General features: G+C 39.9%; 2 protein-coding genes and 1 non-coding gene across 4 annotated transcripts; 2 read left to right on the top strand and 1 right to left on the bottom strand.

Annotated features, from left to right (window-relative positions):
* The first annotated feature begins 311 nt into the window (after window positions 1–311).
* On the top strand, window positions 312–8,515 carry c4h11orf98 (chromosome 4 C11orf98 homolog). 2 transcript variants are annotated; one of them, XR_014907025.1, is made up of 5 exons: window positions 312–362; window positions 2,038–2,162; window positions 2,239–2,336; window positions 6,563–7,011; window positions 7,705–7,768. XR_014907025.1 is itself a non-coding variant. In XM_085376791.1 (4 exons), exons 1-4 carry the CDS (start codon window positions 327–329, stop codon window positions 7,818–7,820), a joined length of 375 nt encoding a protein of 124 aa, XP_085232917.1. In that variant the 5' UTR covers window positions 312–326; the 3' UTR covers window positions 7,821–8,515. The 2 variants fall into 2 exon arrangements, 1 of the variants encoding a protein (XP_085232917.1); XM_085376791.1 differs by lacking the exon at window positions 6,563–7,011 and having other exon boundaries at window positions 7,705–8,515.
* A 6,458-nt stretch (window positions 8,516–14,973) lies between these two features.
* On the top strand, window positions 14,974–19,541 carry mansc1 (MANSC domain containing 1). The gene is made up of 3 exons (XM_085376776.1): window positions 14,974–15,226; window positions 16,082–16,222; window positions 18,514–19,541. Exons 1-3 carry the CDS (start codon window positions 14,974–14,976, stop codon window positions 19,539–19,541), a joined length of 1,422 nt encoding a protein of 473 aa, XP_085232902.1.
* trnat-ugu (transfer RNA threonine (anticodon UGU)) lies at window positions 18,200–18,272 on the bottom strand. Its single transcript has one exon. It is a non-coding gene; the product is annotated as a tRNA-Thr (tRNA).
* Window positions 19,542–19,922: the final 381 nt, after the last annotated feature.

Consider the following 19,922-nt stretch of genomic DNA (forward strand, 5'->3'; position numbering starts at 1 on the left):
AATTAAAAATTGTGAATCTATTTTAAATGCTATAAAAATGTAGTTTAAGAATAATTCTGAAACAATGAGTTATGCACAGTAATGCTATTAATACTAACAAGAAGAATAATTTATACGTTCATATTTTTATCGTTGTGTGTAAACTATGTCTGAGATAAAAGTTGTAATTTCTTGTTTTTACGTGACGGTGTTTTGCCGTTGAACTCCGGGCTTCGTTGTAATGTTTCGTCACGACTGCTGGGGGCAGTGAGGAGCCGTGTGGCCTGAGGACAGCCAGGATTTAGAGCGCAGAAGAAGAAGTCTGTGTTCCACGTGAGCTGGTCAGCATGGCACCTCCGGGAGGAATAAACAAACCGAAAACTGTAAGAAATCCTGTTTTTCCTTCTGTTAGTCGGTTGGAGCCGAGGGCACATTCAGGAAACAATAACGAGTCAGACAGATGTTAAAGTTTTGTTCACACCCCCCTACAGTTATAGTAATGAATCAGTCCTTTGAGACAGTTTCCTCTCCAGTATTGTCAGTTGCGGGAAGTCGAATATAGCCTTAAAACATTTTGAGGAATTGTTTTAAATGTGTTGGTGCAATCCCTTTGTTAGTGGAGCGCATTGTAACTTCAGGAAACTGGGACACCCTGTGGACGGCAAGTAAACTGCATCGATCGAAACGTCACGAGACAAACAACAGCTACAGCTCTAAGAAGAATAGATTATACAGTAACCGGAAGCAGCAAAGGTGCTCTAATGGCTTAAATTATTATTTTTATGGCTGTTAATTTCTAACATGGCAGATGCACAGCTGCAGGTTTTAAACTTTGAAGTAATCGTTAGTATGTTCAGGTCTTTCTTCCACAGCCTGGTGGAGAAATCCTTTTAAGCCATCAATGGACAGTTACGTTTTCCAAGCGGGTCACGTGAGAAACCGTGTCTGTTGTGGAGCTAAACTCAGTTCTGGTCAATGGTACTTTTCTCTCTTTATAAACTGACGCTGGTGTTACAATCAGTCTGTGAAAACAGTAAAAAGTGCAGTAAAACAACAACAACAACATGTTAAGATTATTTAAGCTAAACTGCCAGAAAAGTGAGCCCTGCTACAGGCTGGCGACTATTCCAGGTGTACCTCACCTCTCACCCTATGGTAGCTGTGATTGGCTCCAGCCCCCCTTCCAACCCCACGACCTGGAATTAGATAAGTGAAAGAATATGGATGAATGAATGCCAGGAATAAAAACAAAAAAACTATATGTGCTGTTGTTACTGTGTTCGTAGTTTGAATACTTCATCTGCAGTTTGCAGTTCTCTCACTGAAAAAAAAGAACTGATCATCTGTTTACGGCTTCATATGCATATTACTTGAGAGTTGTCTGCCATATTAAATGTGATACAACCACAAATCACTTGTGGAAGACTCACTCTACTGTGGCAACCATGTCCAGTGTCTATGATCAAGATCAGCGGTCCCCATTTACAGGAAAATGGAAAGTTTTTAAAACTCTGTTGGTTTCCAGTGTAGCTGCTAACACTTTAAACCTAACTTTGTGGTTTCAGTTTAAATCGGCTGCAAGACACATACTGATTTATTTACCACCTGCTTCAAGATTACATTAAATGCATCAATAACAAACTGTGGCTGTGTCTTGATTACATTGGGTTATGTACATCACTCTCTGCTGCAGATGTTTCATAAACACAACCTGTTGGGTCGTTTCTCTGTAGCTTTTCTTGTGTGATAAAGTGTGACTGAAGTAGATGGAGCTCAGTGAAAAGAAACACTTATTACTATGTCCTCAGAATGTCAATTCCAACTTTCAGAACAAAATATCCCACAGAGCATTTTTCGCCCAGTTCTCATCTACCCCTGATTTAGATTCTAACCGTCAGTTTCAGATCTGCATTGTCTCTGAGTTTAAGTTGAGTCAGCTAATTCAAAGAAAGCCTGGATATGTTTCAGCTGTTGTTGTTTGTTCCTTCATATCTGATGAGGAGCTCTAAACACTCGAGTGTTTCTGCCTTCCTTGAACGTGTCGTGGTTCTCTTGCAGGAGTTGGGGAAGAAGCTTTTCAAGCGCCGGCGAGTTCTGAGCCGTGAGAAGAGGAAGCGGCATCAGATCGTGGGAGCTGTGGTGGATGAAGGTCTCATCACCATCCATCACCTGAAGAAGAGAAGGTGAGTGTCAGCTGACCCCCTCCTTCCTCCACCTTCTCATGGCCGCAGCGCGTTGTGACATTTTCTGTCCCATCAGGACGAGTCCGAGAGCCAACATCACGCTGTCAGGGAAGAAGAAGAGGAAGCTGATTAAACAGCTGCAACACCAGCAGAAGGAGAAGGCCTCTATGGAAGGTAAAGAGTGCCAAACCTTCTGACTGACTCTCTCCTTAAGTGTTTTCAGCATCTCTCAGGTACTTCAGTCGGTGTTAGTGTGCGGCTCTGGTTTCCAGACCTGTGTGGTCCACTAAGCTTTAGACCTAAACATATGAAAGACCAGTTGGGATTGCTCCGTTTATTACTTTACATTAATTAATCTTATTTTGAATTTGGGCATGGATGAAAATTTACATACGCTCTGGGTGTTTATGGAAAAATTGGAAAAATGTAACATCCCAAGAACAAAACTCTCATGCAGTCATAAGATAACCTTAACAAATAGGTAAAGCATTTGGGATGCATTGTTTTTATTATTTCCAGTCTTCGTAATTTATCTCTTCTTGGAAAACTGCAGACTGTGGCAATGCAAAATTATGAAAGTTTTGACTTTTCATTGAAACTCAAATGCATATTGTCCACTCTGCCTCAAAGGCTTAAAGACATCCACGTGGCAACATTGAACGCTAGTCATAGCGCCACCTAATGGCAGCAAGACGTCAGTTTTAGCTGATTGATATGACATTATCACCAGTGTTGGGAAGGTTACTTTTAAAATGTATTCCACTACAGATTACAGAATACATGCCCCAAAATGTATTTTGTAATGTATTCCGTTACGTTACTCAATGAGAGTAACGTATTCTGAATACTTTGGATTATTTAATATATTATCATGCTTTTTATAACTACATTAATGTACTATTGCTGTGTGATTTATTACTAGTACTGAAGGTTACTCGCCAAACCAATACCAACTACATTTTTAAATCCTAATATAAAATGAGTAACAGTAGGTGGACATTAGGTAAGGCTGCACTTTTTGCAGCGATCTTGTATAGAAAACTATACGGCATCCATCCCACTTTGGATGGAGCAGCTCTCATTTCTAGAAATATGGACAAATTTATTAAACCCCCCAAAATATGACTATCCAGAGTTGGGACCAGGAAGCAGAGTTGCAGTCTTACACGCTTCTCTGCAGCTTCTCTCCTCCTGCTACCCCCCCAAAAACCCATCTCCATAGAGACTGTGTCGGCTCCCAAACAGACAAAAAACAAACTAAAAACCAGCAACAAACAACTTAAACATAAACAATTACAAAGAAAGAACAACAAAGTATCCACATCTGAACCAAAGAGTAAAACAGTGAAATGTGGATTATTAAATATCAGGTCTCTCTCCTCCAAGTCTCTGTTAGTACATGACTTAATAATTGATCAACAAATTGATTTACTCTACCTTACAGAAACCTGGTTGCAGCAGGATGATTATGTTAGTTTAAATGAATCAACACCCCGGAGTCATTCTAACTACCAGAAATCTCGAAGCACAGGCCGAGGGGGCGGTGTGGCAGCAATTTTTCACACCAGCCTATTAATTAATGAAAGACCAAGACAAACTTTTAATTCATTTGAAAGCCTGATGCTTAGCCTCGTCCACCCCAGCTGTAAAACTCAGAAACCAGTCTTACTTGTTATCATCTATCGTCCACCTGGGCCTTACACAGAGTTTCTGTCTGATTTCTCAGACTTTATATCTAATTTAGTTCTGAGCTCAGATAAAATAATTATTGTGGGTGATTTTAACATCCATGTAGATGCTAAAAATGACAGCCTCAACATGGCATTTAATCTGTTATTAGACTCAATTGGCTTCTCTCAAAATGTAAAAGAACCCACCCACCACTTTAATCACACTCTAGATCTTGTTTTAACATATGGCATAGAAACTGAACATTTAACAGTGTTTCCTGCAAACCCTCTCCTGTCTGATCATTTCCTGATAACATTTACATTTACAATAATTGATTACACAGCGGTGGAGAGTAGACTTTATCAAAGTAGATGTCTTTCTGAAAGCGCTGTAACTAAGTTTAAGAATATAATCCACCCACTGTTATCATCTTCAATGCCCTGTACCAACATAGAGCAGAGCAGCTATCTGAACGCTACCCCAACAGAGGTCGATTATCTTGTTAATAATTTCACCTCCTCACTACATATGACTCTGGATACTGTAGCTCCTGTGAAAACTAAGGTCTCTAATCAGAAGTACCTGACTCCGTGGTATAATTCTCAAACACGTACCCTAAAGCAGATAACTCGTAATCTGGAGAGGAAATGGCGTGTCACAAATTTAGAGGATCATCATTTAGCCTGGAGAAATAGTTTGCTGCTTTATAAGAAAGCCCTCCGCAAAGCCAGAACATCTTACTATTCATCACTGATTGAAGAAAATAAGAACAACCCCAGATTTCTCTTCAGCACTGTAGCCAGGCTGACAAAAAGTCAGAGCTCTTTTGAGCCAACAATCCCTTTAACGTTAACTAGTAATGACTTCATGAACTTCTTCACAAATAAAATTTTTATCATTAGAGAAAAAATTACCAATAATTATCCAACAGATGTAATATTATCTACAGCTACTCTTAGTACCATTGATGTTAAGTTAGACTCTTTTTCTCTAATTGATCTTTCTGAGTTAACTTCAATAATTACTTCCTCCAAACCATCAACGTGTCTTTTAGACCCCATTCCTACAAAACTGCTCAAAGAAGTCCTGCCATTAATTAATTCTTCGATCTTAAATATGATCAACCTATCTCTAATGATCGGCTATGTACCACAGGCCTTCAAGCTAGCTGTAGTTAAACCTTTACTCAAAAAGCCATCTCTAGACCCAGCAGTCTTAGCTAATTATAGGCCAATCTCCAACCTTCCTTTCATATCAAAAATCCTTGAAAGAGTAGTTGTCAAACAGCTAACAGATCATCTGCAGAGGAATGGTTTATTTGAAGAGTTTCAGTCAGGTTTCAGAGCTCATCACAGCACAGAAACAGCTTTAGTGAAGGTTACAAATGATCTTCTTATGGCCTCTGACAGTGGACTCATCTCTGTGCTTGTCCTGCTAGACCTTAGTGCAGCATTCGATACTGTCGACCATAATATCCTATTAGAGCGATTAGAACATGCTGTAGGTATTACAGGTACTGCACTGCAGTGGTTTGTATCATATCTATCTAATAGACTCCAATTTGTGCATGTAAATGGAGAGTCCTCTTCACACACTGAGGTTAATTATGGAGTTCCACAGGGTTCAGTGCTAGGACCAATTCTGTTTACATTATACATGCTTCCCTTAGGCAGCATCATTAGAAGACATAGCATACATTTTCACTGCTATGCAGATGACACCCAGCTCTATCTGTCCATGAAGCCAGATAACACACACCAATTAGTTAAACTGCAGGAATGTCTTAAAGACATAAAGACCTGGATGGCCGCTAACTTTCTGCTTCTTAATTCAGATAAAACTGAGGTTATTGTACTCGGCCCTGAAAAGCCTAGAAATATGGTATCTAACCAGATTCTTATTCTGGATGGCATTACCTTGGCCTCCAGTAACGCTGTGAGGAACCTTGGAGTCATTTTTGACCAGGACATGTCCTTCAATGCACATATTAAACAAATATGTAAGACTGCGTTCTTCCATTTGCGCAACATCTCTAAAATTAGAAATATCCTGTCTCAGAGTGACGCTGAAAAACTAGTTCATGCATTTATTACTTCCAGGCTGGACTACTGTAATTCATTATTATCAGGATGTCCAAAAAACTCACTGAAAAGCCTTCAGCTAATCCAAAATGCTGCAGCAAGAGTACTGACAGGGACTAGAAAGAGAGAGCATATTTCTCCTGTTTTGGCTTCCCTTCATTGGCTTCCTGTTAAATCCAGAATTGAATTCAAAATCCTGCTCCTCACATACAAGGTCTTAAATAATCAGGCCCCATCTTATCTTAGTGACCTTGTAGTACCATATCACCCTATTAGAGCACTTTGCTCTCGCTCTGCAGGCCTACTTGTTGTTCCTAGAGTTTTTAAAAGTAGAATGGGAGGCAGAGCCTTCAGTTTTCAGGCCCCTCTTCTGTAGAACCAGCTTCCAGTTTGGATTTAGGAGACAGACACTATCTCTACTTTTAAGATTAAGCTTAAAACTTTCCTTTTTGCTAAAGCATATAGTTAGGGCTGGACCAGGTGACCCTGAATCCTCCTTTAGTTATGCTGCAATAGACGTAGGCTGCCGGGGGATTCCCATGATGCATTTAGTTTTTCCTTTCCAGTCACCTTTCTCACTCACTATGTATTAACAGACCTCTCTGCATTGAATCATATCTGTTATTAATCTCTGTCTCTCTTCCACAGCATGTCTTTTATCCTGCCTTCCTTCTCTCACCCCAACCGGTTGCAGCAGATGGCCGCCCCTCCCTGAGCCTGGTTCTGCCGGAGGTTTCTTCCTGTTAAAAGGGAGTTTTTCCTTCCCACTGTTGCCAAAGTGCTTGCTCATAGGGGGTCATATGATTGTTGGGTTTTTCTCTGTATCTATGAAGCGCCTTGAGGCGACTTATGTTGTGATTTGGCGCTATATAAATAAAATTGAATTGAATTAAACTTATTGTTTCGGAGGAAAACACGAACACGGTGTACAGTCGAGTCTTAATAGCTTACTTACAACTGGGCTCGTCAGGCACTGTTTTTGGCTGCTGTGGTTATTGTTATATTTACATGCTTCCAGCTCCTGTTTCTGCTTGGTGACAACTCGTACTTTCGATTCTCCTTTTTCTCCCTCCCTCGCGCTCACAGACACATAACGGGTATGACAGTCCATTCTCCCTGCAGCACTACACTGCCCATGAGGCTACATTCTTTAGGGCTATGCGTTTAACACTCTGGCTATCACCTTCATATTAAATAATGTTTTGAATAATAATTACAAAAATCTTTCTTCACGTCATTATGCTGGCGGCAAGTAGAGGTGACATGGGCCGTGAGACCCAGGCATTAGAGCCTCTTAATGCGTCTTTTGTTTGGGTCTCCACCGGCATGGAATTACCAAAAATAGAGAGGGCATAGCCTAACAGGTGAAATAGGACTGTACTGCTGTGTAATCCATTTATTTCAACAAAGTAACTGTATTCTGAATACCACCTTTTTAAATGGTAACTGTAACAGAATACAGTTACTCATATTTTGTATTTTAAGTACATAATGCCGGTACATGTATTATGTTACTCCCCAACACTGATTATCACTGTGTGTTCTACACGTTACATACTGACACAGATGATTAGAGAGTGAAGGTTGTTTTTTTTGGGGGGGGGGTTTAACACCACATAGTGGACACAGGAAATGATGCATTTGTCCATCATCCAGTTAGATTCCACATGTTCTGCATCAAAGCTGACTGATCATCAGCTGCATTTTGTGTTGTTTTTCAACTTCTGGTGTTTTATTGATACTTTTTTATGACACTAAAATAAAATTGCTCATCATTCGTCTCTCTGTAGTGGAATCAACAGCAGCACCACAGAAGAAGCACAACACCTCATCAGCTCAGACCAAGAAGAAGAACAAGAAGGCGTCCGGATGCCAGGACGATGTAGAGATGGTGGATGTTGAATGAAGATATGTCTGCACTATGAGTCCCTGCTCAGACGTCCATGCCGGCGCCTCAACTTTGAGACTAATGGACAATAAGGACGTCCGTCCTGTAGTTTGTTTCTGCAGAAGAAAAAACTACAACAGTTGACATGGAAGCCCCTTTCTGCCAAAAATGTTTCCCCTCAAATATTAATTGAGCTGCTTTTATTTTAGTTGTAAATAAATCTGAATTTGTTTGAGGCTCACACTGTTTTATTTTTATTTGATCTTTTGCAGATTCTTAACCAAAACAGCTTTAATCAATCATTTAAACAAAAAACTTGAGGTTATTCTAAGTTAAATTAGTATGTTAGTGAAAAGACCAAATGTCTTTCTATGGTGTAAAAGTTTTGTGAGAATTAAAAATGTAACTTCACTGGCAAAAATATGAAAAAATATGATATTGTTTTAAATTTACTGTCTGAAGATATTTTTGTAATTTTTTGACTAACCAAAGGCATTTTACACTTTCATTTTGTTATTTGGCAGAAATGGGTTTCCATATGTGATTGGGTTTTTATTTTATATCTCTGTTAGCGTCGCAGCACCTGCAGAGTTTGAGGGCAACATTTGGACCTGTGGTTGTTACAGCATTCATCTTGTAAGCTTGTTTAATTAAATGGGTCATGAGCTTTGACCTTTAACCTTCTGTTCCACCTAGTTCATTAAAATTTTATACATCATCAGAAGTTTCTATTCATTATTTAGATTATATAATAATTCAGATTTTTTTTAACCTTTCTTAGTTGTTGGTTCATAAATATTTGACTTATTATTTTCCTGACACAGTTTGGTAAACATTTGTGCTTGATGGGAACATCCAGGTTCAAATGTAAACTGCACATTAAAACTCATTTTGGCTCTTCAGCAGTTTATGTTGAAAGAAAATTTTGTTACAGTTTAACACAAACTATGTTCATTTTTGACACGTTATTCAAATAAAGACCTGATAAATCCTTGTTTAATTTTTGCTGACTTCTGTTTTTTTATTGGGAAATAACATCATAGGTTTCCATGCTTAAAGGTATTGTGCTTTGTTTTGTTTTTTTACGTATGTCACTATTTGTGTTTTCTGACATACTTTGATGAGCTTCCATATGTCAAGTCATGTTTTAATAAGTTTTTCTAGGTGGTTAATTCGGGTTTATTTTAAGAAATATTTTCTCTCATGAGTTCTATGAACTGTGTATAAAAATATATACAATTAAATGTTTTCAGAATTAATGAGCCTCCATAGTTCTGATATACTTTATTTATTTATTTATTGGAGAGTTGTTTATAAACGTTTTGTCTTTTTGACCTTTTAGTAAGTCCAAACATTTAGTCCAGTTAATTCTAGATGTTTGTGTTCATCATTGCGATTCAATTATTATCAAAGGGCTTTAATGGGTTTCCAAACTTATTAAAAATTAAATAATATTGTTTTAAATATTAATATGTCCCCATATTCTTAAGAAAGATAGATAGATAATAAAATGTTTTCAGAAAGCTCCAGGGAGTTCTCATTATTTGTTTTTACTTATAGGGTTGTATTGCGCTTCCATTTAAGTCCATTCATCCATCCATTGTGTACCCCACCCCATAACAGCTGTAACTGGCACTAGCCCTCCACAACCAGGTATTTTTTTTTCTTTTATCTAATTTTTTTATTTTTGATCTTTAATGCACTTCCATGATTTTGATATTAGGTTCAGTTTTGTTTTACTTTTTCATTTTATTTGAAGGCTTCAAATAAGCTTACATTATCTATTTTTATTTACTATTTATACATCCCATTAGTTGTATTTTTTTCAGGGGGGTATATTGGGCTTCCGTATGTTTCAAAATTTGTTGTCCAGATTTTGACTTACTGCAATTGTTTTATTTATTATTTAAGTTCTAATGTCTTTATGGGCTTCCATAAATTCAGTCGAATTTACACCTATGTTGTTTTTGTAATGTTTTAGAGGCGTTAATGGTCTTCCATACATGTTGGAGGTTTTATAAACTATTGATCCGCTTCACGCTGGCATCCTTTCTCTCAGATGTTTTGTTCATGATCAGATTTAATTATTGATGAGGCTCCGTATGGAGCTCTTATATAAACTGTGTCTTTATTGAAACATCTGAAGCTCTTTGTGTCCGGTTTCTCCGGCTGTTTCTCTGATATTTTTCCGGCTTTTTGGAAGAACATCAGACGGCAGTGAGCCTCAGATTGGGGATGCAGGCTCCTTCCCTCCCCCTACCAGAGGACAAAGACTAAAATGGGTCAGACTCAGGAGACAAGCAGCAGATCCTCCGCACCAGCCATCATGTAACGTCCTCCATCCTCTGCAGGCGGAGAACAGCCGGGTTCGTTATTAAGACAACAGAAACGCGTCCTCTGCCTTCTTTTTGTTTGAGCATCATGTCCTGTCGGGACGGCTGAGGCTTCTTACTGGAACTAAGCTGGTTTGAACAAACACCGACTCATCACATCACATCGCACTGACCGCCGGAGGGACGATGGAGGCGGCGCCGAGGTAATCTGTGTCCCCGCTGACCGCTCAGGTAACAAAACGCATTTCGGCCGCTTCGTGTCCCAATTAGGCTCCATTACCGCACCAGTAAAACCAGTACAGGGCAGGTTTGAAGGGCAGGTGCTGTGTGCAGCAACACATTAGCTTCGTGCTAAGACTCCAGCTTATAGATGCGGTCATGTGTGCAGCGCATTTCATTTATTACACACTTTATTACAGATTTTTGGCCTTGAGCTCAGGCTCAGCCCGGGCAGGTGCTCTCAAGTTCTTATTATCCAAAAGGAGCTGAGAGAACAACAGCTGCAGTTCTTCTGACGTCCAGCAGGGGCTCCACAGAGTCAGTCCCCATAGACTCCCATGTTATAAATTGACGTTTATTTCCTCTCTTAATAACAGCTGGGATATCTGTGTGACGTCATCCTGTGTTCTGCTGTTGATGTGATGTATGGATGGAGTCAGTGCCTCAATCATAGATTTTATATAAAAGATGGAATAGCTGCTGGAGCTTGAGCTTTTTCACTGTCGCAGTTTTTGGCTCATGGGCTAATGACTTGTGATTGGCAAGTCTGATTCTAATAACAGGCAAAATTTACAAAAAGATCTTTGAGTTTTATTTAGTTAAACTTGAAACTATAGTCTGAAATCAGAAAAGTATCACAGAAGTCACAGTTTTGGCTTTTTATACTGTTAATAAGGTTCAGGTTTTAGATCTCTAAAATTGGACTTTTTTATTTATTCATTTTTCAGGTAGCAACTTTTAGCCATGCAGGTAATTTACACTTAGCCCTAAACTCACTTATTTAAACTCTGTTGAAGTTTAATGTCAGACTAAAGTTTATTACAGTGAACTAAGACTAAGAAGACATTAGTTAAAAATTAAAACTACTTCTTCTCCTTTTACTTTTTTTAATGCCCGAACAGCCCCTGAGTTGTCATGTTGTCAGAGTCATGAAACCGGCTCTGTGAGGTTATTACATCACTATTCTGCTTTTACATCAATGATGCATTTTGTTAAGCTCTGTGCTAGTTTTAGTTGATTACAGCCTTATTGTACACTATAAGCATAGTGAGTTATTTTCCTGATTTAGTGGTAAGATAACTCGACAGGTTGTGAAATTGTTGTTGATTTCTTTAGGCTTTTATGTGGACATGATAGTATGTGAGGAGGCTGTATATGACATGGAAGAATACACCCCATGACATTCTTATGTTTTTAATTAACTTTGTTGCAGATTTTACGAAATTAAAGACTAAATTAAAAAACATAAAATATATAGAGATTAAACTCACCTCTAACTCTGGTTTGTTAGAATTTCTCTTTCTAAAAAAAAAAAAAAAAACTAATAAAATGATCACCATGACAGTCCTCCCAGATGTTACAGGAAAGGTTCATCCAAGCACCCATTAAAACGAGGACTAGCGAGATTATATACCACGTTCTGATGTGGATTTCTAAAAAGATGAAGTCATATTTGGAGTTAGTGAAGTCGAGTTAGTTGACATATAATGATGTGCTGCCTGGTGGCTACTTACAGACTCATGGTTAAGCTAGTATAACACATTAGCACAGGGAAGATGGAGAATGAGGGTTAAACTGCTGTGAGTAAAAGTTCATGCTGAGGGTTCCTGTTGAGTAGAGGACGATGCTGACATAAAAACAGGGTCATCATGTTGTCGTGAATAAGGAGCACTAATCTGTCTGATAGTGGCTCAGATAACAGCAGCTGTAAAGCTGATAGGAGAGCAGCCGTAGCAGAAAAACAGGCTAAAGTCCTGCTCTGTGGACTGTGGACCCACAGAGCTGCTGAGCATCTAAAGGAGGACTGTTCACACGGTGAGTTTCTGCTCTTAATTATTAAATACTCAAAACTCTTTATACAAACTAACATGTTAAGTAGGCTGTACATGGAAACAAGGTCCTCTTCATCTTCTGTACTTGTGCAATGGGAGCTGGATTTATTCCACCAAATCCAAACGATGATCTTTCAACTATATTTAAATTTTTGAGGACGTGGATGAGATCACAGTAAAGCAAATGTGGTAAAAAAGATGAGTGTAAATTTTGCTTATGTAGCCAAAAACACTGCGTTTTTAATGTGCTTAGCAGACACACCACAGAGAAGCATCCCAGCAGCAGCCTAAAGTCACGCCAGGTGTACTTTTTAATAGGCTCTGCATCAGGCTGCACGGAGCAGAAGTGGGCAGGAAGTGACAAACAGGAACTACAAAGTGAATTTGATGTGTTTTAGAAATAAATGCCCGCTTGCACATGACAAAAGTCAGTTGGAGACTCAATGCGAAAATGTGCACCTGGTTTACTTCCAGGATTCTCCACGAGACGCCTGAGGATGCTACAGGAAAAGTGCACACAGTATCATACTGTATAGAGTCTAATTCTAAACCTCCTCACCTGTAATGATCTTTCACATGAACATCAAGGCAGTTTGAAACAGAGGTTGAGGTTGGAGTGCACAGTGTAAGTGGTAATGGACGTGTTCTCAGAATCTTTCGATTACACCCCCCGTGAGTAAACGTGATAATCAGGATGTAGAACACTTTGTGACGTGAGATTAATGTTTACCTCATCACAGATAACACCTGAGTTAATAAGAGCTGTAAGGAGTAATATGTAATCACAGTCCTCTTTTCTACCATCTTAGCAGTATAGAAAAACTTAAATATGGTGAAATCCACCTTTAAGGGGCTTCTGATGTCCTCATCAGTCTAATCAGGGGCTCTCTAAGTTTTGATGACTTCATCGATTCGTAGATCCTTTGATTCTCTTGTGCAATATTATTTTTAAAAAGTGCTGCTAACATTTTTAGTGCTATGCAGCTGACACCCAGCTGTATTTAACCATGAAACAAATCAGCTAGTTAAATTACAGGCATGACTTAAAGGCCTGGATGACAAAACTGAGGTTATGGTACTCGACTCTATCTTTAAAAAAATGGTGTCTAACTAGATGTTTACTCTGGATGGAGTCCAGCAACACTGTCAGGAACCTCTGAGCCATTCTTAATCAAGACATATAGGACTGCTGTGTGGACATAAATTTTCTTTTTTTCTTCTTTTTGTGGGGGGGGGGGGGGGGGGGGTAGCTTTTATTGCAGTAAAACAATGGCGAAAAGACAGGAACGCTACGACAACTACAAGACATGCAGCAAAAAGCCTTGGGGCACATTTAAACCCAGGTCTTTGCATTAGCCCCACAGGACATAGATCACCTGCTCTACCCAGTGAGCTAAACCATCGCTCACACTGGTCTGGTTAAACATTAACTGTAGATGAATGTGACATACAGTATTGGATGCAGGATGCACTTTAAAACCACTCATTGGAGATGGATCGGTTATACCCTTAAAGAATGTGATGCGGTGCGACAGGTGCATTTTATATTTGACCTGTTCTGTAAGCATCCACCTTTGAAATACACAGCTGAATGAACCTGAGCTACAACCATGTGGTGACTTGAAATAGCCTTATGAACATGTACCATTGCTGGAACAGGAAATATATATGCAGGATGTCAGGTGAAGCAGAATGGGCCCTCTTTAAGGATCTATGTCAGATTTTCAGTCACAACAATTTATGTAAAAGATTTTTGCACTTCTGTCTGTAAGCGTCAACCACTGGAGTGGAAAAATGAAACACTGAAAACATGATTCCTCTAATGCAGCGGTCCCCAACCTTTTTTGCGCCACGGACCGGTTTATGCCCGACAATATTTTCATGGACCGGCCTTTAGGTGTCGCGGATAAATACAACAGAATAAAACTAGTACTGGTACCGAAAAAAAGAAAATTTATTCATAACACAAATGAAAAGACCCAGGAAAACCGAGTAAACGATAAAAACGATAACAAAATAATGCTGAAAACCGATAAAAACCCTGAAAACTATACATTTCACACCTGAGCCTCAACTCTCACGGACCGGTACGGACCGAGGCCCGGGGGTTGGGGACCGCTGCTCTAATGTTTAGCTCAGGCCCCAACAGTGCGTCAATCCCCAAAGACTCTCATATTAAATGTACAGCCTGCTGTGGTCTCTGTAGGTTTAAAGTTTCCATTATTAGAGGTGTGGCCTCTTTTCCTTTTCCTTAATTTTGATGCAGCGCTGGAATAGCTTTAGATTAGCGGTCTGAATGCTTCTTCCACCACATTTTTCTCTCTGATTCAAACATCTTTCTGACCTCGTTCAGTAGTAATCTAAAAAAAGAAGCTGCCCCGCCACCTCCTTCAGGAACAGCTTCCATTTTTAGGTTTCTATTTTCTCTCCACAGATCTAATTTTGCTCTCTTTGTGGTCCAAGACAGATCTGGGACTCTGAGACATCCTGACAAGGGTTTGAAGTCTCAGACAAAGTCCAAGAAAGACTTAATAAGATGTACTAAAAGGTTTGACTTAAAACAATGGTTCCAAAAAAATCCACCTGACGTTTCCTGCCCTTTTTTCTCGTTCAGTGTCATCTTGCCTCTGTTGTTCTGAGTGTTTGCTGTGAAACACTTAAAGTGATAATATCATTGATTAAACTTTAATAACAGTGGGTTTGTGCTCTGCAGTTCATCTCTGTGGATTTCTGCTGTCCTGCTCTGCACACCGAGGCCTTTCTGATCTGAGTACGCCCACTGCAGCCATGACCCCTCCCACCTCTGAACGACCCTTGGGGACGCTCATGCTGTTCGTTTACGCTGCTTTCACATTCATAGTGATGATATCACTTCCCGTGTCAGCACTGGAACCGGAGACGTGTTTCTCCAGGCAGCACCAGAGCGCCATAGTCGACGTCAGGCTGTCGCTAAACAGACCGACAACAGCCATGGATGCCCGGGTGGTCCACTCTGAGCGGGATTGCGTCCTCGCCTGCTGCTCAGAGGAAGTCAAACCAGGTGAGCAGAGTGAATGGGGAACATGGGGGTCAAAGGTTATGTTTTTTAAAGATATGTTTAAAAAAAACTGTGTCTGAACCATGAAGCATGAAGCATGTAGCTAAAGTAAAAGCACTCATTAGTCTATCCATAATATTATTGGATAATACTAATCCAGTTAAAGCTTTAAAATAAATGGTATGGAGTATAAAGTAATGTACTGGCATCTAAAGTCTGGTTGAAGTGGAAGCAGCATAAAATAGAAATACTGTACTTCAGTAAGAAGTACAGCTTTAAAAAGCATTACTTAAGGAAATTTACAAAAGCCAGCAGCGTCTGTAGGGACCAATTATAAATGGTGGGCTGGTGCCACCCTATGCTCATTCCATCCATTTACACCCCTGCAAAATCATCACCAGGATCTATAGAAACAACAGCAATGACTGTATGTCCAAGATACCTTTGTATAGTGCTCAGGAAAGCCTGAGAACTGAGGTCACGCTGGCCCTGGTGGTGAAAGTTTTGGGTAATTTGTGCAGATTGTAAATTTAAATATTTACCTTCAAAACCAGACATAAGAAAAATCAAAGCTTCATTAAAGGGGAGCTGCTCTTCTTGTTTCGTCATGTATACCTAATTTAGTCAGAGAAAGTATAACCCAGGTTACTGGCTTTGACGGCCACAAGTAACCATCTAAAGACTATATCTGGTTTTTGGTCAGTGTTTTTTTTTTTCCTGTAACCATCGCTACCGTGGGATATATCACAGTTTCTCTATAGTAGGCTCACCAGTCTCAAAGGTCACAGCAGACCACTATAAGCCAAAAACTGTGACTCAAAAAAGTGAAAGGAAAAAACTAACTTTGTGTTTCTGAAGGTGCTAAATGCAACATGGTGGTTTTCAACGGGAACAAACACGCTGGTGATGAGAACTGCTTCCTGTTCCACTGTCAGATGGAGCAGGACTGTCCTTTAACGAAGGCTCAGGAGGGCATCAACACCTATGACATCTACAAAGGTACGTCAGATACTCATTGTAAACACAGAAAATGACTTTAATAATGATGATTAAATGCATGATGAACAAAGACATGAGTGACCCAGCTTTGCATACATTCAGCTTCGGATTCTTGAAGATTTTTAATAAGTAAATTTAAGCCAAAACTAGAAGTATTATTGATTAGTTTAGAAAATAGTTTTCATTTTTCACCGTAGGATCTTCACTTCATTATTATTAAAAAACAAAAACAAAAGCAAAATTAATGATAATGATATTATGTTGATACCTGTGGAAGATCAGTCACGTTCATCAATTACCCTCCCCACACACATTTTTGGCTGTGCGTTCTGTGTGGAGTTTGTATGGGTTTTCTCCAGGGCTTCCTCCCACAGTCCAAAGACATGCAATTAGTGGGGTTAGGTTAATCGGTGATTCTAAATCCGGTCTTTAAGTGATGTTGTGATGAATCCTGCTTCCAGGTCCAAACTACTCTGCGTTTAATAAGGCTGTTGTGTTTTTAACGTTTTAATTAGTGCTGTCAGCGTTAATCTTGTTAAAATGACGTTAACGCCATAACCCCATTAACGCAGCAAATCTCTGTTAGCGAGTTAACGCGGATCGTCCCGTGTGTGGGGCTGCACGGCGACAACGCATTAACACGTTTAGCTCGTTAACGTGTTAGTGCCATGCAACCCCACGCACGGGGCGATCCGTGCTAACTTGCTAACAGAGATTTGCTGCGTTAATGCGGTTATGGCGTTAGAGTCATTTTAACGAGATTAATGCTGTCAGCACTAGTTTTAATGCTTTCATCTTGTTCTATATAATCCCAAAAAAGCCCCTAAAAACAGTCAGTGATCACTGTCAGCCTCTCAATTTTTATTACTGCTATTAATTTTAAAGCACAGTTTTTAAAACCTTGCGATGTAACTACAACCCAGTCAATGCAGCAGTATATTAATTACTAACCGCGTATTGTGGATGGATTATCTCAGTTGTTCTCCTGACTGAAGTTTGGTCCATTTACAGAATCCTGCCATGCGATTGCATTTATCCCTAACCATCGGGAACCCTCACGTTACCTTTTATTGAGTGGAAAAAAGTTAGTGTTCGTCCTCCAGCGTCAATGATTATATTATGCTAATATAGCTGTGTCGCTAGCGATCACCTAGTACATCATTATATACCAGCTAGTCAAGCTTCAGTAACCCAACAAACATCCCTGCTGTTTACTTTCCTGTGATAGTAAAGGTGATAACAGAGCTGTACGTCTTAATTTGTTTTCAAAAATATCTCAGTCAGAACATGGTATATTCTATTTAGATGCTAACTCACTGCTAACTTCTAACTCCATTAAATTTCATAAATTCTATTTTCATGAATGCCTGGATGTTAAACTTAATTGTTACCCCTAGTAGAGCAGTAATGTTGATCATTTTATTACAGATGAAAGAATTTAGACAGTTTTTCAACTCTCAGTAATGCCGCAGTGATCGTTAGTCTTAGGGACCTGCAGCGTAGTTTGGGCCCAGACATAGCTAATGACGGCAGACTTAAAGACTTTAGGTGCAAATGTGATCACGACTGGTTGACTGTCTCTTCGTGTTAGCCCTTTGCATGTCTGGGATAGGCTCCAGACCCTGCCCCTGCAACCCTGAACTAGATAAGTGGAAGGGAATGGATGAATAATTAAACTCAAAATACAACTACATAGAGGTCCATAACCATAACATTAGCAAATAATATACAATGTTATCATATATGTGCATTATTGATGTCCTATTTTCAAATATCATGGTTATCATAAATATCTTCACCTGTATATAAAAGAATAATAATTTTAAATATTAATGTGTCAAATTTCCTGTATCATGAAAGATAATTAACAAGCACCTGAACAAACATTTTAAATGATGGGGTATATTTTATGTCATGGAGTTTTTTCCCCAGAGAGTTAACAGACAGTATGGTTCTTTCACAGAAGGCATGTAGTTAAGGCTCCAGTGAGATTTGAACTCACGACCCCTGGTTTACAAGACCAGTGCTCTAACCCCTGAGCTATGGAGCCCTATATGTCAGTGTGAGACACACCTGTAATATGTGACATACCACTAAACCCAAACCGTTCATGAATGGTTGTTACCAAATTGGATCAAATGTCAGTATAATTGTTTTTTAGCCTTCTAAAACTCACTTTTTCTTGTTTGTGTTGAATTTTGGATGATTGTGGATTTTTGCTGCCCCCTGCTGACCAAACAATTCTATACAAATCTTTAAGTTTATGTCTTTGTGTTTTCTTTCCTGCACAGGTTTACTTCATCCAACCACTGTGAGACCTCCCACCACTACCACCATCACAACCACCACCACACTGGCACCAACTACGCCAACAACTGCACAACCAACAACCCCAAAAAGTATAACAACAACAATGCCACCAACCACTATCACAATGACAACAACCACTACCACAACACAACCGACAACCACTACCTTACCATCAACCACAACCTCAACCCCTACCTCCACCTCCACCCCCACCCCCACACCTCCACCCATCATCATAATTGCCACAATGGCAGCAGTGACCTCATCACCCACCACTGCAAAAGCATCACCTCTTTCCACCACCTCCATAAAAAAGCCTAACAAAACCACCAAAAAGCAAACTAAAACCTCCAGGAAAGGAAAAATTCATCCTATCAGTATCACCACCACCCAGCCAACTCATACTTCAACTCCCACCACAACCCCAAACACCACCCCCACCACCACTCCAACCACCTCACTTCCTGTTGTAACAATGAACAAGGAGGCCAAATACAGAACTACCGAAAAACTTCAGCCAAACACTGAAACCACCACGACCACGACTACAACACTTCCAACCACCACAACACCTCTAACCACCACACTTTCAACTACCACAACTACCACAACAACCACAACCACACCTCCAACCACCACCACTACTATTCCGTCAACTACCACCACAAACCCCCCTACTCCTCCTTCAACAACCACTACCACAACAACATTCACCACCACCACCACCACCACTGAGGCGCCCACCACCAGGACAACGCCCGCGGCGACTCTTTTAATTGTCCCCAAAGGTGCTGTTCAGTCTGACCACATCCTCCAGAATTCAAGTGCTGCCAGAGGCAAAGGGATAGCAGCACATGGAGCAATGAAAAGCGGCATGGTGGCATTTGTGGTGCTGGTGCTTGCCATCCTCACAATGGCCCTCGCCATTGGAGGCCGCAAAGCAATGGAGTCTTTCGACAGACGCCACTACACGAGACTGGAACTCAATGATCTGCACTACGAGGTGTGACAAGGAAAACGTTACAAGGACGGAAGCCCAGAGGGGCAGTGAGATTTATTGAATTTATTCAATTAGTTTAATAGCACAAAGTTACATAATAATGGAGCACCTACATCACCTCCTGAAAGGTTTGTCATACTGTGGAGAACACTGGATTGTGATTGGCCGGAGAGTACACATAATATTTAGTTTCTTTGCATTTAAAACAGCTGTCACTTTTTGATCTTCTAAAAAATAGCGCACTGCTTTGCTAGCAACATTTTTTTCTGTTGTTTTTAACACCCAAACCACCAATGTTATGTAAAAGATAGACACAGATATTGATATTACCTGTTGGTTTGTGACCATTGCCATGTTGCTATTTTAAAACTGGAGGCAAGCTGAAAGAGA

This window comes from Diplotaxodon limnothrissa, linkage group LG17 (assembly GCF_057381915.1).
Source record: "Diplotaxodon limnothrissa isolate DT_005_m linkage group LG17, D_limnothrissa_male_GT1.1, whole genome shotgun sequence".
Taxonomy (NCBI): Eukaryota; Metazoa; Chordata; class Actinopteri; order Cichliformes; family Cichlidae; genus Diplotaxodon; species Diplotaxodon limnothrissa.